Genomic DNA, 23,192 nt, shown 5'->3' on the forward strand with positions numbered 1-23,192 from the left:
CTCCATGGCTTAATGAGACAGAGGACCTCCAAAGCAGCTGTAAACCAGACCATTTCCACATAGCTGCCTTCCTGTGACGGCCAGCCCTGCCAACTTTCTTCAGAAAAAGCGATTTCTGAAAAAGTATTCTTCTCCAACCACGCTCATGGCCAATCTAATTATCACTGTAGATTGTAAAAAAAAGAAAAAGAAAAAAATTAAATTCAAGGTCTATGCCTCAGAGAAGTTGACTGCGAAGCAGAGAGCAGAAGGTGTGGCCGCTCCAGCTGCAAACCTCTTAGTGAAACAGCTATGGAAAAACGAGGTTTGCAAACTGGGAAGCTGCCCTGTAAAGGGACAATTAGAAGAGTGTGTTGTTACTGAAGGTGAGAGTCCAGGAACCTTGCTGGCGCAAACGCCTTTTCTTTTTTTCTCTTTCTTTTGTTAAGGGAAAGTTGAGCATCGTGAGGATATTGAGATCTTATCGAACCCCACACACTCAGAGTGTTTACAACACAGTCCCTGTGTCTATTCTCAGAAGCCCGGGTCTTGGTCTTTGTTACCTATTGGATTTCAGGAAGGCTGACTTGAGATGCGGCGTTGCCATTTCCTGGGCCTTCACTTTTTTTTCCCCTTGGAAGCCAGACTCTTTGTTGTGTCTTCTCTGCATTCATTTTCCTCTGCCCTCACACCTCACACAACGCGATGGGGAATTTTTCTTGTCCTGGCGCTCAGGGCCGGGTTGTGCCAGGCTACCCGGCATCAGATCAAGTCCCTGGAGCAGTCCCGGCTGGGTGCTCGCCTGCCGGGAGCCTTGCTTTGTGTGCTGTTGTGTTTGTCTGCGAGTCCGGACGGATGGGGGCCGCGACCCCCGAGGAGGCGTGGCCTCCTCCCAGCGCCACCCGGGAGGGCTGGACACAGGCTCGCCGCCGCCCTTATTTGTTCCGTTAGCTGGCGCTGTCCAGCCTGATGCAGCCAGCACCCGGGAGGCTGGACGAGGCTGCCGGGGTCCTCCTGGGTCTGCATCCCACCCGGCCCCGCCCCCGGGCTTTTCCCTCTCCACTTTTGAGCATGCCACAGGAGGAGGGCTGGGCAAACTCAAGCTGAACCGACAGAAAAGCGGGGAAAGGAACACAGTCGATGAACCCATCTGGATAGTCTAGAGAGTTCCTAAAGGCTCTTGACCATGTCGGAGTCAGGAGAGATGAGTGAATTTGGCTACATTATGGAATTGCTTGCCAAAGGCAAGGTAAGAGCCTCCGCCGTGGGGCTGCGTCCGAGGTCCCGGCTGGGCACTCACGACCTAGGGGTGGGCTGTGGCACAGGGGCGGTTCCGTGCTTGGGAGACACAGGCTGGAATCCGGGTCTGCGCTCGCACCAGCGCATCCCAGTTGTGCACAATGCACCATGTTATTTTCTTTATGTAGAAGAAAGGGTACTCTTCGAGCTAGTTCGGAGGCAGCGGTGCGGGAGCTCGGCGGGAGAGGATGGGGACTTCAGGCAGCACGGAGACTTGGAATGGGTGACAGGTGCGGGGTCTAGATGGAGGGTTCTCCGATCGTCAACTCAGAGGCCCGGAGGCGGCTCTGTCTTCGCGCAGCCTGTCGCTGTATGGGACAGGGACAGCCCTCTGCTCTTGTTCCTGGCCGCTGCCCTAGGCGGGAAACATGCAGAGCAGCCCTTTGGGGGTAGGGTGGGGGAGTTCTGGACTAACCAGATGCCAGCCTCACACTGTCTCTGCTGAAATCTTTGGGACAGAGTCTGGGAGTGCCTCGGGACGCGACATTGGCAGGGTGGCTGAGTGAAGAGTCTTGCTGGAAGCTGGACCTCGGGGGGCGTCTGAGAAACTGCCCAGAGATGTCCCTAAGTGGTTTACAGCCGGGACGTGTAGGGAAATACTGAGCGCGGCTCCAAGAGGCTCCTTTGGAAGAAAAGGCGCTTAACTGTGACTATGCTTGTTCTCTATACCTGGGGCTTGAAGGAAAAAAAAAAAAAAAAGAACCAGATTCTCTGTGTGGTCATCAGAATGGATTGTGCAGCCCTTAAAACTTTGATCCCACACCCCATGCCAGTATGCATCGCTGGCACGCAGCATGGAGTAATTTAGCTTCAGACCAGGCAGTCCTGCGACTCCCAGGCTGAGTATGAGCCCTCCTATTCTGTAGCTGTAAATACACAGGATTATTGGAAATAACAAATTGAAAGCGAGGGCCATACATTGCAGCACCCCTAGCATTCACAGCCTGGACCAGAAGCAAAAGTGGTCCTTCCACCTTTCCCTTTTTCCGGGGTCTCCATCCTGTACCTCAAGTGTCCTCTGAGCATCCATGGAGTCATGCTGGCCAGAACATCCAAACACTTCATGGTCCCAAACAGCCACTCTGTTATGACTTCTAGACCAGCCCACTCCTTCCTCCAGATGGATTTCCTGGAGAGAAGTCCAGAAGCAAGGGCCAGGGAAGAGGGCCCCTGGGTCAGAGGTGGGACTCTGGAGAGCAGGCACGGGTGGTGTATGTTTAGGAGCTGGGAATAGACCGGGGAGAGACCTTTTGTGAAATTCAGTGTACACGGACCGCTCTTGATGGGATAGGGAATAGGATGGTCCGTAGGTAAGTTGTGGTTTGTGCTTAGATTTTCTTCAACATAAACCAGTACCGTATTAGTTGGTTGTGCTTTCCTCCAACTGCATCCAAACCGAGAAAACAGTTCTGGGGGTCAGACCAGGGATAGGCATGTTGCCAACTCTCAGGTGGTTATGAAGTTAGGCAGATGAACTTCCCATAAACACTAAGTGGAGACGGCAAACCTTGGTGAATGCTTGACATTTCTTAGAGTAAACTCAGGCTCATGGACCCAGGAATCTCTCAGAACTGTGGTGTTTTCGTTACAACACGCCCACTGTACTAGACGCCTCAAACAGATACACCACACATCCTGCACCGGACTGCTCTGCCTCTCTTCCTGACTAGTCAGAGCGCCTTCCCTTGGCTCCAGCAGTGGGCCTGTCACTGCCCAATACTTCCTCTCTAGACCTACACAGCTAGAGAGGCCAAAAGTCCTTGGAAATCTCTGAGATTGGAAAGGCTATAGTTCCTCCCATCTATTGGAGGCAGAGGAGGCATGATAGCCTGATCATTTATTTCAACTGGTGTATTCCTTATCTACTCTTTTTTCTTTTTCTTTTGGTTTTTTAAGATGGTGTTTCTATGTGTAACCCTGGCTGTCCTGGAACTTGCTCTATAGACCACATACTGGCCTCAAACTCAGAGATATACCTGCCTCTGGGATTAAAGGCGGGGCCACCACTGCCTCATTTCCTTATTCACTCTTGTTAAGTTTCCAGCTCTATGTAAAATCCCCACTTGCAGACCTCTGGAACTTTTCTTTTTCTCTGAAGATTTGGGGTTCACTTGGAAGCTTTGGATTACAGCATAACGAATGATGGTTAAGTGGTCTAATCATGAGAGGAAAGTGGGGGGGTCTGTAGGCAGCCAACCTTCTCCCTGCTTCCTTTGGAGTTATGTTCAGTGAGTTGACCATCATCCTGATTTCTTTCTCTTTGCCTCTAGATGCTGTGTCATCCTTGTAGCACTTTGAAAACTCTGTGCATGAATTAATTTAAAGGCCAGAGACATTGCTGGCCACTAGAATACTTAGGTAGCATGCATAAGGCCCCAGGTATGATCTCTAGTACTGCTAAAACAATTAACAATTAACAGAATGTTAATTTAAAAATACATGGCTTTTGAGGACAGTGGATATAGCTCAGTAGTACAATATTTGACCAGCACCAGCTAGGCTATGGATTCAGTTCCCAACACCACAAAAAATAGAATACATGGTTTCAAAGTCTTAAAGAATGTATGAATACATGCTTGCTGCAAAATACTCTTGACTTTTGAGATTTCACAGAAAAAAAAACACAACAAAACAAAACAACTATGGGAGATCTTGCCCACTTCCATTTTCCTGTTCAGCAACATCAGTATATGTGTCTACTTCAAATTAAAGCAGCTTAGTGTATCCCCCTCCTGGAGAGGTGAGTGAGCGGTTAATCTTAGGGTAACCTAAAACCTACATGCCGACCCTGAGCATCTTACAATACTCTCCTGTGGAGCTTTAACGCACACAGCGCCCCCAGCATTGTGATATTCCTGCTCATCAGACAATACCCTGGAAGCACACAGTTGTTAATATATAGACTAATTCAAGAGCCCTAAAAAAAATTGATGTAAATGTCCCCACTTGTATTTCACTGCCAGTAAACTTTTGTCATTTCTGAAAGCTTTTTGCTGGTTTTGCAACATATCTTTGGGCTAAAAGAGTTTTTTTTTTTTTTTTTTTTTTTTTTTTCCAAATCTGTGGTCAATATCTAGAGATACTCAAACCAATGTTCTCAAACACTTTTGGTCTCTTGAAAGGTTTTCCTCATTAATATTTTATCATCTTTCTAGATATCGTCTCTTCAGATCATCATGCACCTTTCTGGGCTGGCAGAATCAAGTGTGTAGAGTGGAATCTTTAAATTTAGCTCATTTCTTCATCTATCCTGAGCTTGTACCAATACCCCGACAGTGATTCTTGTTTAACAGTTGCCTCTCAGGTTCATATTAGGAGCACAATAGTTTGAGCAAAATAAGGTGATTTGGCAAGATTACATTTTATTTTGATAAACAGGCAATGAGACCATTACTTGGCCATGTGAAGCATGAAAGATGCAAGAACATTAAAATACTTTTTTAAAAAATTTATCTCTGTGGTGCTTTGCTTATATATGTCTGTGCACCCGTTTATATATAAATATATAAATAATATATAAATACTGTATAATATATATAAACATATATGTACATATGTAAAGATTGAGTCAAATATGTGTTGTGGAGAGAAGAAAGGAAGACAGAGCTGTGCAGTATCATTTAAGAACCGTCTCTTGAGCTGGAGACCTAACTTGTCCTCTGTCATCCACATGTGTAGCATGGTGTGCGTGTGCAGGTGTGTGTTGTGAGTGTGCATACATACACCCAATAAATGTAAAAAAATATTGAAAAAAAAAAAGGTGAGACCTAAAGAATGACACCTGAGATTGGCCTCTGGCCTCCAACATGCACACATGTGCACACACACATTTACACACGTGAATACACGAATCTACAAATATGGGACATAGAATTAAATTTAAAACTCATATACAGATTTAATACAATTACGTGCAATATTTGAGACATATAATAAAATGTTAATATATATCTATCTATCATTTCATTTTAATTGGGTGTGTTAATGCTAGCCATCCTAAGAAAAGAATAAGATGTGGTCAAAAGAAAAGTAGCCAACCTGTATTACTATTATTCACCTCAACTTGCCCAAGAGCCCTTTGCCCACTGACCATGCAGACTGAGTACTCCCGACACTAGTCAGAAATGACTGCCAGGGAAGAACCGAATCTCTCTTATCTTCCCAATGAGGAACTGTTGGCTGGGTGCTACTGTTTTAAGTGCCTATAGGATTTTATCTTAACATAAAATCTGAAATCGTTTTTGGAACAAAGCTTCCAATCATCAAGTATTACTGCAGAAACAAGAGTATGTAATTTAGTTAAGGTGAACACCATAAACTTTTTAAGTACAAGCAGGGTCAGAGTTAGGGGAGACAGTCAATGAAAATTAATGAATCCACTGTGGGGTTTTGTTATTCACATTTGTTTGTTTGCTCTGAGGCAAGAATGTTGCCAAGGCTGGCCTCAAACCCATTGTCTTTCTGTCTCAGGTTCTCAAACGCTGGGATTACAGGAATGCTCTGCCATGCCTGGCCTTTGTGGGTTTGCTGTTTCTTGGATCTTTAAATTCCCTTTGTTTCTTCTCTACTCTTGGTTACCCTTCACATCATACTGTTCTTTCTTTTCAGGTCCTGTTTCTTTCTCATTCTCACAGTTAGGAGTCTGAAATGGCAGCTTGAAAGATGAGTAGGACCTGGCCAGGTGCTCTCTGGATGCCTTTCTCCTGACTTTGTTCCCATAGCAACAGTTTATGACTGGGACACATGCCCCGTCCCAGGCTTGGGTATAAATGGTAGTTCAATTTGCTGCCTTTCACCTTGGACTTCTGATACCTGGCAATATGGATTGCACGGTGTCAATCTACTGTAAAACCCTGTGGTTTCCGGTCATTGTTAGCTTCTTTAAGCCTAGGAGCTGTCTGCACTTTCTCTGGGGATGCTGCATGATTGTGGGGATTCCTCTTCATCATGATTTAGTAGTCTGTAAGTCATATCACTTTGTTTATACTTTTTGTTTAGGAAGTAGCAGAATGGTACTGTGTCTGCTTTAGACCAGGGGTAAAGCCTGGTATTTCAGGGCACTCACTGAAAACTGCACTGTAGTCACTAGGACCCAACCCAGTCAGGAATTTAATCTTTTTCTGGTAGCCAGGAGTCAACATAGGAAGTGAGTAGTGCTAATGGGTTGTTAACCTTTTGGACTCGTGGACTAGGTATTCGTGATGTAGCTCAAATCTCTGTGACACAACAAGTAAGTAGGCTGGAGATCCAACTTTGACAGAGCATTTTCCTAGGATGAGTGAGGCTCTGGGTTCATCTTCTTCACTACTGAACACGTGCGTACACACACACACACACACACACACACACACACACGGAGAGGCAGAGAGACAGAGACACAGAGAAAGACACAGAGACACAGAGAGAAACAGACAGAGACACAGAGAAAGAGAGACAGACACAAAGAAACAGAGAGACAGAGACACAGAGGGTGCCAAGGATGCTGAAGGTCCATAGGTTTAAGGGAGGCGACAGGAAAGGACTAGATGTGCTACATTTTGCCTCACATTTTAACAGAAACTATTGGAGTGGTAGGATATGCCAAACCGAGGAGCAGCGAAATGCAAAATGAGGTAATAATTAAAAACAAACAAACAAACAAACAAAAAACCTCACACCTTTTTGTTTGCCATATATGTCTGTGTATCATGTGTGTACCTGATGCCTGCAGAGGTGAGAAGAGGGCATTAGATCCTGAAGCTAGAGTTAGAAATGGTTATGAGCCACCATGTGGGTGCTGAGAGTGGAATCCTGGTCCACTCCTGCCCTCCTCCCTCCCCAGAACAGCAACCAGTGTTCTTAACCACTGAGCCACCTCTCCAGTCCTGCCATGACACTTTTTATTCAAATCCTTCAGAAAGTTCCCAGCAGATACAGAAATCCTGATATTCCCAACCCTCTGTACTGTCAGCCTCATTTTGTGTCACTGCAACTTTACCACCTTTCCATTAGCTCCTGCCTCCCAGCTCGCACCCACTGAAACACACTTATGCACACTGAAGCACACTTATGCACATCCATTCTTCTCCCCGTTACGTTCCAAGAACAAGGAAGGTGCTGTGTTGCAGCGCATAGCTTATTCACCTCCCGATGCAAACGGAGCTACCAGAACAGGGTCTATCTCAAGCAAGTCATTCTTAAACACCTGTCAGACCAGTGGTTCTTAACCTTCCTAATGCTGTAGCGCTTTAATACAGTTTCCCCATGTTGTGGTGACTCCAAACAGGCCCCTCTCGGGGACAGGGTTTCTCTGTGTAGCCCTGGCTGTTCTGAACTTGCTTTGTGGACCAGGCTGGCCTCAAACTCACAGAGATCTGCCTGCCTCTGCCTCCCTGAGTGCTGGGATTTACAGGTGTGTACCACCACACCTGGCTCATAAAATTATTTTCATTGCTACTTCTTAATTATAATTTTGCTACTATTATGAATATCTGTGTTTTCTAGTGGCATTAACTAACCTCTGTGAAAAGGTCCCTTAACCCTGAAGGAATCGTGACCCACAGGTTGAGAACCACTGTAATTAGAAGACTACCCATGCAAGTTAGGCAGGCTGAGTGGCATCCTAGGTAGGCATTGGCACTAACTGCGAGGATGAAGAAATCTGAAAAGAAACAGTATGATCTGGGTAAAGAAAGAAGTAAAAAGGCTTAAAAAAAAACCCAAGCAAAACCACAAGCCAGCCATGGTAGTACATGTTTGCAATACACTGAGGCAGAAAGATCATGGGTTTGAGATCACCCTTGACAACATGCCTGTCTCAAAGCAAACACACAAATGCAGTAACAAGACCTACCCCAAAATTTTAACTGAGGGTCCAGTGGGAGTCTGGGGGTTATGGGTATCAAGAGTGGGGAGTTGATGGAAGCCTAGCAGCCAAAGAGGATGCTGATGCTGAGGGAAGTGGGAAGCTGATGGTTTATGCATCAGACTTCAGACTTGCTGTTAACATCACTCCCTTCCTGCTTTTAATGGTTTCTTGATCAATAGGATTCTCCACAAAAATGTTTTAAGATTAAAACAAGCACACACACACACACACACACACACACACACGCACACACACATAATGCAAGCAATACAATGTGAGTGGAAAGTAACCCTTATACACTTGGCTACATTCTATTAGTCCTCTTTACCTATTTTTGTACTCTATTCCAGAGAAATATTCATTTTTTTTATTTTTTATCCATATAAACACATGCCTGTACACCTGCACACACACACACACAAACACACACGCACACACACACCCCAGAGTGGTAGTAACACAGTGCTGAGGATAAAAATTCTTCACTGCAAATGCTTGGCAGATTTAAGAAAACCCACTGTAATTTAGACATCTTTAATATTTAAATAGTGTTTGTATTTATTCTTTGATAACTTCATACATTCAGAGCATCTTGCCATATGCTCCTCCAATTTACCCCTCACATTCCTCAGGCACCACTAACGTTGTCTCTCTTACTCTTACTGTGTCTTCAATTTTTGTTAATGACCCACTGAGTCCCAGGTAGCCTGTTGGAATGCTGGCTGATCTTGTTGACTTGATCTTGTGGAGGTAACCATAGCTACAGTGAGATCATGTCCCCAAGACTGCATTTCACTCCTCACCAACCACCCGCTCTCCCATTACTTGGTTCCCTCTTCTGCGATGTTCCCTGATTTGGGTATTCTTTCTCATCATGTAGATCTGCCAAAAAGTATTTTGTAACATAAATGTACATTATGGAAAGTATTTAGTCACTATAAATAGAAATACAATTTCTGTATTGTTTTGTATATACAAGTATTAAAAGTAGAACCATTCTTAGCTATGAATCACTCCCAAAGCTTATTGTATTGCAATTTTAAAAACAGGAATTGATAAATTTCCTTTCAAATAAACTGCAGCAATTCATACTGTCATACACATACACACACAGCACAAATGTTTGAAAGTGCCTAGGACCCCACATTTTGTCAAGCTGTATAACAAAAGTTTGCTGGCCAGGTGTAAAATATCTCAGTGAAGTTTGCTTTATATAATGGAAGGCTCTTAAAATTTATTTTTGCCTGGGTAATGTCTATAAAACTTTTATCCCTAGTTTGTGCCAATGAAACCACTTTATTTCTTTAACTCTACCATCTGTGAAGTGTTGGCTCAAAGGCCTATCTAGGCATGCAAATGTGAATTCTTTAATATAAAGACCAGCATTAGAAACACAAGTAAACTTACAATAGGTTTTGAAGGTTGAGACTTTAAAGAAATGTACTAGGCATGCGTTGTGGGATGCAGACAATCGCTGCTCTCCTCTTTTCCCCCTAGCTTAGAACACATTCTCCAGATCCAAGGAAGCTTACAGGGTTCCTTGTGGAGCTGCCTATCTAAATAGGAACCGCTTAGAACCCCCACCTCATCCTCCCTCAAGGCATGAGCCCCACTCTTAGTCTCTCATTTGTAGATTGAAGGTATTCCATTAGAGGCTGTTGTCCCTTGATGTTCTCAATTCTACAGCGCTATGGTCATTTAACCACTGAGTTGACAAAGAAGTTAACTCTGGTGTCAGAGCTGTGAAAAGATGCGGAATTTGCCGCAGGAGACGGACAACCTTCTTCTAAGAGAGGAAATTAAAAGTAGGACGGGTTTCAAAACCTAATGGAGATGTCGCTCTGCGTGCAGCCCCTAGCTCTCTTGACTGAGGAGTTAGGACACGGGTTCTTTCCATCTGATACCTACAGATGAAGCCCTGGAGAAAGACAGTGGCGTTAATTACCTAGTAATTAGCTCCCCAACAGTGGCAAGCTGCCTCGTTCTGCCGGTGCACAGGAAGCAGATGAAAAACGCCCTTCTGGACCCTTGGCAGGTGCATGCGTGACGGCATCTCTGGACTGCTTGTCCTAGGTTTTCAGACCCGAAACCGCAGGGCGGCTGTGGCCTGCTTTAGGGCGGGGGCTTTGCCGCAGTCTCTTGACTTCAAAGCTTGGCCAGCACCCAGGGATGGAATCTCTGCCCCTCGGGCTCTCCCCGTGACACTGGGCTCCTGCGTTGCGCGAGGCACCCAGCTTTGGTTGAGCAGAAAGCCCAGGCACCAAGCCTTGGTTGAGCAGAAAACCGAACATATTTTAAGTGCTCAGTGACCAAGGAACGCGACTCGACGAAAAAAAAAAAAACAAATCTAGCAGGAAGAGTGGAGAAGACTTGGGGACCCACCCGGGATCTTCCCCTAGGCCTGCCTGGCTAAGGGTGACGGCAGGAGTGGGCTGGCCTCGGGGTACCTCTCTGGGTGCTCGCTTGGGCGTACTTGCTCTGATTCTCACTGTTCGGTTCAGGACTTGGTAGTGTCGCTGGTCTGTGGGCCTCCGCGCGCACTTTGCGCATGTCCACAGAAAAAGTAAACTGGACCGAAGCACTGCAGAGCCAGGACGCACCTTGGAGCGGTCTCCCCAACTTGGAGGTGGCTTTTAGGCTCTCTTCGGAGAGCATGAGATGGGGCCAGCTGCCAGCAAGTACCCCGCCCACCCAGAGCCCCACCCATTATTGACCACACCCCAATTAGCCCCGCCTCCTTTGTGCGGCCGCGCCGTTGCCGGGGCGATAACCCCGCCCCTCCAGGTCCCGCCCCGCGCCACCGCCCCAGTCTCCGCCCGGCTGCCGGTCCAGCTGCAGTCCGCGCGAGCCGCCGCCGCAGCCGGCAGCGGGGCGAGAATCGGGGCTCCCGGGGCCTTCGTGGGGAGCAACCGCACTCTCCCGCGCCCGTGCTTTCGCCTGCGCCGGCCACCCTCGCCGCGAGGTCCGCTGGCCGGATCTGGCTGACCAGCTCGCCCTCCGGTCTGACCCGAGGCTCCCGGGCCGGCTGCGGGGACCCGCCCACCAGACACTGCTGGTGCCCGCCGTGCCAGTTAGAGACTCCCCGCGGTTGATGACACCTGGCGGAGGGCTGCGATGGAGGGGGATGCCTCAGACTCTAAGGTGCGTGGCGGTAGCGCGGTGTCTCCGTCTGCTCTCTTCGGTTCTCTCCGGGCCGGTCGCACCGTCCGGCGGTTCCCTTTTCTGCCCTTGAGAGGGTCCCGTTGGTGGGAGCGAAGCGCGGGGTCCCGGTACTGTGAACCGGGCTACGCTGGGGACTCCTGGCGGGCTCTTCCGTGGGGTTCAGTCTGTAGAAGTAGTCGCTTCGGGGTGCCTGGTGCGCTTGAGAGTAGGGCGCGTGCCCCAGCGTGCCGCCCTTTGTTTGGAGCCCCGAGGGGCGCTCGAGTCCTTCCGGAGCCCCGGCTGTGCCTGCCACCTCCTGGGAGCCGTGTCTTCTGCTCGTTGGGCGGGGCTGGGCCCCTGCGGCTGTGAGGTCCAAGCCCCCACCCCCACCCCCCCCTTTTTTTTTTTTTTTTTTTTTTTTTGCAGAAGTCGGGGAGGCAAGTCTCCTGAAGTTTCCTGACCTATCCCCTTTGCAGCTGCCTGAGGGAGCTATCACATCACATTGCTCCTGGTTTTAGCTCAAAGGACCAAAAAAAAAAAAAAAAAAAAAAGACACTAATTTTTCTTTTATGAAAGAGTTACTCAATGTCCAATCAAATTATTTAGGTGCAAGAAAAATGGAAATGATTTGTAAATATGTCTGTAGGAGGTGGCGCTTTATCAAGGGCATATGTAAAACAGGACAAGAATCTATTTTGGAAAGTCAGGATAGTCCCCCATCCCCCTTTAAATTAGTGTGATAGCGGGTGAAGTGAGATCAAAGGTGAATATCCAGCAGTTGTAGGTGTGAGTTGTAGGTGTGACCGCCTTATTTCCAGGTTCGTTAAACTTGTAGCGTGCTAGCGGCCGTTTTAAACAGTTGTGACTCCTCCAGAGACACTGCGCTAATAAAGATCTGCTAGCAGTGGTGAAGCCAGTTGTGTTTGGTGCGATTATCAGGGTTTATAAAGCCCTTTGTGTCGCCGGCAGGGAAATAGATAAGCATACACTTATTTCATTAAAACCAATTAAATTTTACTTTCAGAGTACTTTTTTAGCCCAGCACTGGGGAAGCAGAGCCAGGTGAGTCTCCGAGTTCGAGGCCAGCCTGGTTCTAGTACAGCTAGGGCTACACAGGGAAACTTGTCTAGGAAAAAAACAAAACCAACCAACCACAACAACCCCAAAAAACCCACCAAAAACCCTCCTTCAAATTTTTCTGTATCTCTCTTTTCACTCTTTTATTTTTGGCTTCCCCTCAACTCCCAAGACAGGGTTTCTCTGTGTAACCTTGGCTGTCCTGGACTCACTTTGTAGACCAGGCTGGCCTTGAACTCACAGTGATCCACCTGCCTCTTCTTCCTTGAGTGCTGGGATTAAAGGTGTGCACCATCATGCCCGGCTATTTCTGTATATATATGAAGTGATTGTATAAAAATGAGATTTAAAAAAATATTCACTTGCCATTAAAATTTCAGGGATGCCAACAGTAATCTATAGAATTTGAAACTTAAGTGGATCCCCTCCCTGCATTCCTCCCAAAACCTGTATAGGTGAGAGATGGAAAAACTGTATGAAATCATCAAACCATTTTAGTTGTAACTCTCAAGTGTTTCTCACTTAAGACGGTGAAATGATGAATGCCTATAGGTTTGAAGGAAGCTCTTTGGATGGTGTCTTTTAGTCTTCTCCATCCTTATAATATTCATCATGTGCTTTTTTAATAACTGCTTTGATATGGAACATAGATCCTTAAGCATTTAATAGCATTCTCTTAAAACATGAAAAATGGTCTAATTTAGTGTAAGAAAATTGTTGATACTCAGCTTGTAAATAGAATTCAGTTAGGATTTCCTGAACACACTGGCTTAGCCTGGATGTTTATTTTTTACCAGCTCTTGCTATTTGGAAATCTTGGAGTTAATTCATTAAGTAAGAATGTTTAGTGTCATACTGAAGCTGTTTTTTAAATTGAAAATTATTGCATTTAGAATTTTTACTGAAGGGCTAAATCAGGGACTTGTTCCTGATGATTTGAACAGCCTGTAGATTTTGATAGGATATGGTCTTCTGACATTTGATATTAACTTCTGTTGTATTTTCCTTTGTTTTGTCTCATATTAATTCTTAATTCCATGCCATAGTCTAGAATTTCATACTCATAGGGAAGTTCAGATTCTAAAGTCTGTTTCTTAATTCCTTTTTGGAAAGGCAGACACATGTAATTCCATGCCATGCATATTAAAGGGAATCTGGTAGCATAGAATTTCGTAGTTACAGGGAAGTTCAGTTTTTGTTTTTTTTGTTTTTAACCAGGGTTTCTTTGCGTAGCCCTGGCTGTCCTGGTTCTAGCTTTGTAGATTAGGCTGGCCTGGAACTCGCAGAGGTCTGCCTGCTTTTGCCTCCTGAGTGCTGGGAATAACGGTGTGTGCTACCGCTGCCAGGCTGGAAAGTTCCTATGTTAAGGCCTGTTTCTTCTTTTTTTTGGAAAGGCAAACACATGTACATACACAGGATCAACGAGCATGCTGGCATTTTTACCCACAAGAGGTTTTGACCCTGGTTTTTGGTTTTCATCTTAAGGTGACTATTAGGAATATCGAAAAGGAGCTTATTTGCCCGGCATGCAAGGAGCTGTTTACACACCCGTTGATTCTCCCCTGCCAGCACAGCATCTGTCACAAGTGTGTGAAAGAACTCTTACTGTCTCTCGATGATTCATTCACTGATGTGGCGTCGGACAACTCTAATCAGAGCAGTCCTCGACTTCGGCTCACCTCCCCTAGCATGGATAAGATCGACAAAATTAACAGAACAGGTAGGTGGGGGGCAGCTGGGTGGGGCAGGGACAGCTTGCAAATAGAGATTCGGTTATAACTGTGGAAGAGAAAATGATTTTTATTTTTATTTTCCAAGTGAACAAATTATAATTGTAGCTCCCACTTAAAATGTCAAAATGAACTTTTGTTTTTGATAGGCTTTTAAGACTGATATTGTATACCAACTTTGTGCTACACTGTGTCTTTATTTTAGCTAATATTCTAACTGTGATGTCCTTATGATAGTGGATACTGAACATTTTAGGGAAGCATCTATAAAGTTAATGTGCAAACACACACTACAGAATTAAGGTTGGGACTGTGAATGGTTCCATCTGGAAATTGTTTTTGAGATTTTACTGATTGTTATTTTCTGTGTGTTTCAATGTTTATGTCTGTGTACCATGTGCCTGCAGTATCCTTTCAGGACAGAAGATGGTGTCACATCCCCTAGGACTGGAGTTACAGTTGGTTGTGAGCCCTTATGTGGGTGCCTCGAATCAAACCCAGGTTCTTTGGAAGAGCAGCCAGGGCTCTTAACGCCTGAGCCATCTCTCCAACTCTTAGAGAACTTTTAGATCAAATTATGTGGTATCATTCTATCTGGGAATTGTATTTTCTTCACCCACTTGAAATTTTTTTTTTTTTTTTTAAGATAAGTGTTTTGGCAGGGATTGGTGGCACATGGAAGGTGGAGGGAGGAGGATTTATGATGTCAAGGCCACCCTGGCATACATGAGAACCTGCCCACTCCCAAATATAAGGGTTTTGACTATCACGGGAACTAGAATTCTTCAGTAATGTATAGAAATATATCTAACCACACATAACATATATTTTGTATCTATATCACAGGCCAACATTTACCTTGTTTTCTATCAAGATAATGTTGCCTCTGAGCAGTTTCTGCAAGGGTGATGGAGATCAAAATTGACTTAAAATTACAGAATCTGCTACAGTTCTTTTAAAATCAGTGGCGCCCACAGCCTCATGTTAACCATGGCCTTTGTGCTAAGGAGTGTATGCGTGAGGGCCCAGACGTTTCAGGTTCAGCTTCCACTCCAAGCAGTTTGGGCTTGGAGGTTTTATCTTCAAACCTTTCTCTACTCTCTTCAGTTTCTCCCACTTCTAGGATGGGGGTCACTTTTTTAATCTTGTGATTTTTTCCCCCTCTATTTTCCAGAAAAGCATCTTTTTCTAAGCTGCATTTAAAAATTATCGTTTTTTTTTTTCCGTGACCTGCCTTATGCTGTAGAGTCTCCTCATTTAGTGTTTTTATCTATATATCTACTCCAGAGTAAATAAGAGTATTTTCATGAGTTATACACACTACATTGCTTTTTAAATATATATATGATTTACTTGGTTTTATGTATATGAGGGTTTTGCCTGTATGTTAAGTACAGGTGTGCCTGGTGTCTGAGGAGGTCAGAAGAAAGTGTTACATCCCCTAGGACTAGAGTTACAGATGGTAGTGAGCTGCCATCTAGGGTGCTGGGACTCGAACCTGGTACCTTTGCAAGAACAATAAGTACTCTTAACTGCTGGGCCATCATCTCTCCAGCTCCAAGCACTTTTCTTTGAATGCCAGTCATTAATTATTTATAAGATAGTTTGTGCATATAAATTATAGGTGTATGCCAGTGAAGCTGACTGGGCAAGTTGTGTGTATGTGTGTGAGAGTTTGAGGACAGAGAGGGTTATGCTTATTGTGAGGTCATGATTTTTATGTTTTCTGTTTTGCTATGAATCTGGCACCCCGAGAGACAGAAAGATAGTAGTGACTTGAAGGCATCCTTATTAGATAAATCTTGATATTCTGTTGGTGGGTCTTCACAGGCCAGTTGGGAATCCCCTTTTTTGGCTGATGGAGGAAAATTTACTTTTTGTGTATTAATATATTCATCACAATTAGTGTTCACATATGTTTTTCACAAAGTTCTGTGTCTTAGGTAGTGTTTTAGTATCTGTGTTTGACTGATTCTCATGTGTGGTTCATAAGAAACTAGAACTATCCATCCATGCTTTTAATGGCTTACTGTAGTACTCTGTATATGATTAATGTGTAATTGTAGAATGGGTGTTGAATGACAGCCTTTTGGCACTAGAGTCACACAGACCATGGCTGCCATCACTGCCGTGTAACATGGTTAAACTTTGTTTTTCAGAACAAGAATTCCATTTCACTATTCACCCCACTGTCTAGGTTAGACATGAATGACCAAAATTCATCCCCTCCCCATTCTGTAAGCTCACTGTGAGGTGGATCATGTCCTGAGCAGGGAGCTGAAAGTGTGTGAAGGACACTTACAGGTGCTAAAAAACGTTTAACTTGGAGAAGAATGACTACCGAATGGTTCCTAGCACCACATCAGGTGGCTAACAACCACCTGTAACTTCAGCTCCAGAGGAGCCGGCACCTTGTTCTGGCCTCCATAGGCAGGCACCCTCCTCACATACACACACAGAGAGAGAAGAGAGCCCTGGAAGGTGGGGCTGTTTGAAACGTGGCATCATTTCCAGAGGTTTTGTTTGTGAGTCAGTGTTCACAAATTTCAGGACTGTCTTCTGTAAATAGTTTTAAATGACCAGGTGTCACTGATTTGGAGATATAATAATACCTTTTGTTTATGGGAAGAAATAATAAGACACACTTGAAAAGGAAGCCAGAATCCCTGTTCATAGCAATGGATGTGGAAGGAATATATTTATAAAAATCAGTTTCACCGTTGGTTTTACTAAAGGATTAGACCCTAGGCTGTCCAGTGTAGTAGACACTAGCTGTGAAATGCTTGAAATAGGACTCTTCTGATTAAATATAATATTTTCTGCTATACATGTAAAATGCTTACTAGATTTCAGAGGCTTATGATAACAAAAATGGAGATGTAATGCTTTTTATCTTTTTATCTTTATTATAAAGATAGTGGGTTAAATAGTATTAGAACTAATTTTACTTGTTCTTAACTTTTATTGTGGCTTCTAAATTTAAAAATGTGTTGTTCTGTGGCTCATCCATTTCATTGGGATAAGATTGCCATAGACACATATAGTAGGCTTTTTTTTTTCTTTAACAAATTGGTTCTTTGAAAGAATGTTTCGTATATATGTCAATGACACATTGAGGTGTGTAAACAGAAAAGATGTCATGTTTTATCTTTTTGATCATATGTTTGTCGTCTTTTCCCTTTTGTATTTTCCTGTTCCGTAAAATGGCTTGACTGCTTTATATTGCTGGCCTTGTAAACACCCGTGTGTTAGGAAAAAACACACGTTTACTGTTGATTCAATAATCGTATTTTGTGTGGGACACAGTCACCGCTTTATCTTTTGTTAGCAAGCTATGAGTATGCTCTTTGGAATGGAATTCTAAATCCAGCTTTCTGTTCATTGTTCACAGCACCACATCGGAGATCTTTGGGGTGGAGAGGTAGAACAAACAAACAAACAAAAAAACTGCTTTATTGCTTTTGTGGCCGCAGGCACTGTGGTGTTAGACTTGAATTCTCTTGTGTATCTAGAGTTCCTCTAACACCAGTGGTCAAGTCTTCAAAATTACATAGAAAGTCAACAAATTAGAATGATGTGACTTGTAAAGGTCAACAGGATGAAATTTCTGATGTTTTTAAGGGATGTGTGGCAAAATGATACTCGCTTGCATTTTGTCCATAATATACACAACACAATTTTGTTTTTAGTATCTGGTACCTGATTTTTTTTTTACATTTATGTAGATTATAATGAAACTTAGCATGCTACATTGGGAAGACTAAATAATAATAAAATTCTGTCTGAAGTTGTCAATCTTGTATTTATCATAGTCTCTGAATATTTTATGCACACAATGCCTTTTCTTTGTTGTCAGTATTTTAAAGTGTTTGCCATCAGAGTTTTAACATGGAGTCTTACCCATTTCAGGGTCATGGAACACAGGTTTTCGTCTTTTTTTTTTTATCCCATTCCAGTAGACTTTTTAAAGTAAAATTGACTGGTTTTTGGTCAGATCCTGGTGATAATCTTTGTTTAGAGAAATGTTACCCCTTTTCTTGTTTCCCTCACCCCCTGAAAAGTCCAGCTAGCGGACTTCCTGAAGAAGAGGAAGTTGTTACCACCAGAACATGGGGGAGGATGCAATGGCAGCAGTTCAGATTGTGCCGAGAGTCAGTTCTCCTACCTTTGTTTTTAAACACTTTATTGTTCTCCTTGATAGCTGAATGATCAAACACTGTAATCTGGCTCTTTCGGTGGACATAAACCACTTTGAAAAATACTTTAAATATTTGAAAATTGTGTTTTGATGTTCACTCGCTGTGCCTTTGAGGGGAAGATGTGTGTGAGTTGAGAGTATTTAAGTAATTTACAGAGGCTGGTTCCACCAGCTGCGTGGCTGCTGCTTGGTCTTCATGACCTCCTAGCCTTCCCAGGCATCATTTGGTTAGCCCCTCCCTCCCATATTGTATCACATGGTAAAGAAACACTATGTAAACAGAACTTCCACTAATACAAATTTCTAACCATTTGATATATGCTGTGGTATCCACTAGCCACAAATACTCTTGACTTGAACTATGGCTATTGCAACCAAAAAAAAAAAAAGTGCAAATGTAATTATCTTAAATTTAAATTTCAACAGCCATTTGGCTTTCAGGCCTTTAGAATGACACAGCTGTTGGGAGATGACTTTATTATGTTTTCCTTTTTTTTTTTTTTTTTAATGAGGTTTACCTTCAGGATATCCTTAGAGTAGTCATGCTTTCTTTATTTCTCATAAAATATTATATTATGATATAAATATAAAAGCATATGACAGATGAAATGAAAGCTTGTTAGCATTCTTAAGGAGACTTGAGGATCTGTTTAGAAAAAACAGCTAGGATACTGATTTGAGTAAGTTACCTGGAAATTACTCAGGTCTGAAATTTAACATTTTACCCCATTGAAGAGGTCCAGTGTATTGTTTTATAAAATACTTTATTTTTCACCATAGAAATAAGATAACAGGTACACAGAAAAGGAATGGAACAATTTTTTTGATTTTTTTTTTTTTCCTTTCTTTCATTTTCCTAGACAAGAGTTTCTCTGTTTCTTAGAGCCTTGGCTGTCCTGGACTCACTTTGTAGGCCAGGCTGGCCTCCAACTCACAGAGATCCACCTGCCTCTACCTCTCTGAGTGCTGGGATTAAAGGTGTGCAACACCATGCCTGACCTTTTTTATTTTTTTTAACATTACATGAAAACAACCAAAATTTGGGTGTCACCAGCATTCATGTTAAAGCATGATTTAGTTTTCATGATTTTTGTTTTATATCACTAATTAATTGGTCACAACCTTCATAAAACACATAATAGGCCATTGTTTTCCATATGGGCTATTGAGATTAGTTATTTATTCATTTCAATTTCTGGAATCCAGTTTATGTATAGAAGGATGTCACTAAATGTGAATTTTCATTTGTTTAAACTTGACCACTGCATTATTTGTCGTCCAGAATTGTTTGGCTTGTGTTTTCACGGAAACATTTTCATTGGCATGCGTGTGTTTTGTTTTGTTTTCTAATTAGCCTTGCGCTTGTTTCATTATATGCCTGCTGTGGTGTGAAACATTTTGGACTGTATTGCATGTTTTTAGAATTACTACAGGAATATATTTGGAGTAGGATTTTCAAGTTTGTGTGGGAAGTTTGTTTTTTATTTTTTAATATGATTCATGTTCTAAAATGTTAAGGCTAAAATGTCATTAAATGGAGATACTAAAGATGCTCTGCATGCTTGTTACACTAGCTGCTTTTGGAGTCAGGGACACTTTGCATGCTATGTAGTCATTAATATATATAATACTTTGGGCTGTCTGTTAAGGGTCACTTACTGTGATGTCATACCAGGCACCTTTTAAGATACTCTTTTTAGATGACAGTCATTTCAAGAGCAGTGGTGATGTAGCTGCTTACAGGCCTTTGCCAAGTAGAGTGTATTGAATTTACCCTGTACTTTTGTATTGGATATGGTAGTGTGGAAGAAGGCTGGAGGGCAAGAAGTTGCTTTTTTTGTAGTATGGAAGCTCTTTTGTGGGCAACTGAGATTTCGTACTCTAAGAATGTTCTAAGTAAGTATGCATCGACCTATGTTAAACAGGCAGCTTTGCATTCTCCAAGCCAGCAGGTAAGGTTTGCCATACTTTGGTTTCTTGGCTTGTAAGATCAGGACGACAAGACTGAACAAAAACATTGTAATGTCTGAGGGCATATCTATCATTTTGTATAATACAAAATTATATGTAATGCTTCTTGGCACTGAATTAAGGAATCTTAGTGATCCCTTTGTTTCAGAACCCAAGAAGATGCTGACTCGTTGGTCCCTCTTAATGTTATTAAATTCTAGGCCTACGGATGAGTTATTCACCCTCCTATTGGTTGCATTCAGTTACCCTCTGCTCTCTCCCACTGAATTTTTCCCAGAGAAGACACTGCTACAGTGGGAAACATTCTGTTGAGACGATTCTTAAAGCATGTGACCACCTATTCTTTGAGTATGTGATGAAAGTGCAGACTAACCAGGAATACATATACAGTATGCGTAGGTGGATAAGTTTGCAGTTTCAAATAGTCTTTGGGATTGCAGTGAGTGTGCTGATTCAGGGGCCTTGGTCTAGGACTTGCTCTTTCTTGTATACCCCCATTTCTTCCCAGTCATCTAAGATGGTACTCACTTGATGACTTTGGGTATGCTGTATAAAATTAATTAGAAATCTTAATAATATAAAATACAATCTCCATGAAGTATTATGTTTTGTCTTTCATGTCTGTGTTTGGCTTAATGTGAGTTACGTGCAATTTACTATAGATTTTTTTTTCTATGATATCTTTTAATAATTTGAATTGTCTTCTATATACCAAGTAAACATGTTTGTTTAGAAAAGCATTTTGAGAATGCAAATGGAGCCACTTGGGATGTTTGTTTTTTGGGACATAATCGAAAGCATACTTTACTTCCTATTAATCATTTATGACATAACTAAAGGGAGGCTTAATAACTACACAGGCTGGAAGCGTAATTCACTGACCCCAAGACCAACGACGTTTCCTTGTCCGGGCTGTGAGCATGATGTGGATCTTGGAGAGCGAGGAGTCAGTGGCCTGTTTCGAAATTTCACTTTGGAAACAATTGTCGAGCGATACCGGCAGGCTGCTAGGGCCGCCACAGCCATTATGTGTGACCTCTGTAAACCACCACCCCAGGAATCTACGAAGAGCTGCATGGACTGCAGTGCAAGCTACTGCAATGAATGCTTCAAAATTTACCATCCTTGGGGCACTGTAAAAGCCCAGCATGAGTATGTGGGCCCCACCACTAATTTCAGACCCAAGGTAAGTTAGGGCACCAAATGTCAAGGGAGAAATGGCCAGGAGTCTAGAGACAGGAAGATTTGATTGGGTCATATTTTTGTGAAGCTTTTAGTTAGCTAAAACTTTAGTGTAAGTAAAGAATAATTACAGCCCAGTTATGTCTTAATGTCTAGACTCTTGAAACCATGAACAACTATTTGATTTCATTCACACACTACCTAAACACTTGTTTCTGAATGGAAACACTATTTTATGTGCAATTTCAAAGGCATCTATGATGACATTTCATAAAGTACAAATGTGATGTTTCCTCGAGTCAGGGGGTGCCGCTGGGCAGTGTGTGTGTGGCTTGTGGAGTGAGCCTGCTGCACGCTTACATCACAAAGCCTTCCAGGGCCCTCTTAGCAACAGGCTTGTGTGAAGAGGTAGGCCGTAGGTTCTCTTAAGGACTTTTGATACCATATAGGGATGGTCATTAAGATGTGCCTAATCCATGAGGTAAGAGGGCCGATCTAGCTTATTTATGCCTTCACTCCATTTGAGCCCTATTTGAATGAATGTTTTCAACAAGTTTTGGGGAAACAACATCTGTGTATTAACCATTTGAACCCTCCCATGTAAAAATGGTGTTTCTAGAGAGTTTTGATGTGACATGTTATTTTTGTTGTATATACTTTTATCATTTATATGGCTATTTACTTTATAGAGCTAATCTCTGTATTGGGGGACTTACTGGATTACTTGAGACCTAGACCTTTAACCGTCCATTTGCTCTTATTCAATAGGTTTTAATGTGCCCAGAACATGAGACAGAGAGGATAAACATGTACTGTGAGCTGTGCAGAAGGCCCGTCTGCCACCTCTGCAAGTTGGGTGGGAATCACTCTAATCACCGGGTAACCACCATGAGCAGCGCCTACAAAACCTTAAAGGTAATGGCTTGTGAGTTCAGAAGTGGGTTTAATTTTCTTTTCACTCTATTTTACACGTATGGGTAAAATACCTGCCAGTATGCCTGTGCACCAAGTTGTATGCAGTGCCTGCAGAGGGCCAGAGGAGCTCATTGGATCCCTGGGGCTGGAGTTCCAAAGGGTTGTCACCCTTACTCTGGGCGCTGGGAATCAAGCCCAGGGCTTCTGGAAGAGCAGCCCGTGCTCTGAACTGCTGAGCCATTGCTCCAGCCCTGGAAGTAGGTTTTGCTCCCTGGTGATTTCATGACCCTTAAGTCTATATTTAGAAAATCATGGTTTGTAATGTGCAGTGTTTCACTAAAAGGGGAGTTATCAGGATAAGGTAAAACTTAATATGTAATTATTAAAATGTATTTTATATTTATATAATTATAAGATACCATTATATATAGTTATAATATATTATGTATTATATAATTCATATCTAAATATTTAAATAATTAAAAATTACTTTATATATTTATATACATGCAATATGTAAATTTGTATATTACATATAATATATAGTAAAATATTGTACATATAAAATATATTATAAACAAATACATCTTATGATCATTGCTAATGTAATTATTAAAAATTGTTTTTAAGCTATCTAATATAACAATTTTTTTTTGAGTCTGACAAAGCTTTTCCCAACCTGTTTTGGAGTGTGAGGGAGGAGGGGTGGGCACACTGCCAGGATCCTCCAGTGCACTCAGTGGTCGTTGCTGAGCACTCTGGATGGAGAAGTAGAAGGCTCCTGAAAACTTCCAAGTTTGATGATCAGTAACAGAGTAGGCGGTCGGTCGTGTGGTGCGGTTGTTACGTCGTT

At 42.9% G+C, this 23,192-nt stretch overlaps 1 protein-coding gene across 2 annotated transcripts in view; it reads left to right on the forward strand.

Annotated features, from left to right (window-relative positions):
* The first annotated feature begins 938 nt into the window (after positions 1-938).
* Positions 939-23,192, forward strand: part of Trim36 (tripartite motif containing 36) — a 42,779-nt gene continuing 20,525 nt past the window's right edge. Inside the window, exons 1-4 of one of the 2 annotated variants that reach the window (XM_060377307.1) lie at positions 939-1,228; positions 13,829-14,063; positions 21,103-21,428; positions 22,193-22,339. In XM_060377307.1, coding sequence (XP_060233290.1) covers positions 1,166-1,228; positions 13,829-14,063; positions 21,103-21,428; positions 22,193-22,339 — 771 coding nt within the window. In that variant the 5' untranslated portion in view covers positions 939-1,165. Of the gene's footprint in view, positions 1,229-10,933; positions 11,267-13,828; positions 14,064-21,102; positions 21,429-22,192; positions 22,340-23,192 lie in introns of those variants that run through there. The other variant, XM_021652557.2, reaches the window with a different exon arrangement.

The sequence above is a fragment of the Meriones unguiculatus genome, chromosome 2 (assembly GCF_030254825.1).
Source record: "Meriones unguiculatus strain TT.TT164.6M chromosome 2, Bangor_MerUng_6.1, whole genome shotgun sequence".
NCBI lineage: Eukaryota > Metazoa > Chordata > Mammalia > Rodentia > Muridae > Meriones > Meriones unguiculatus.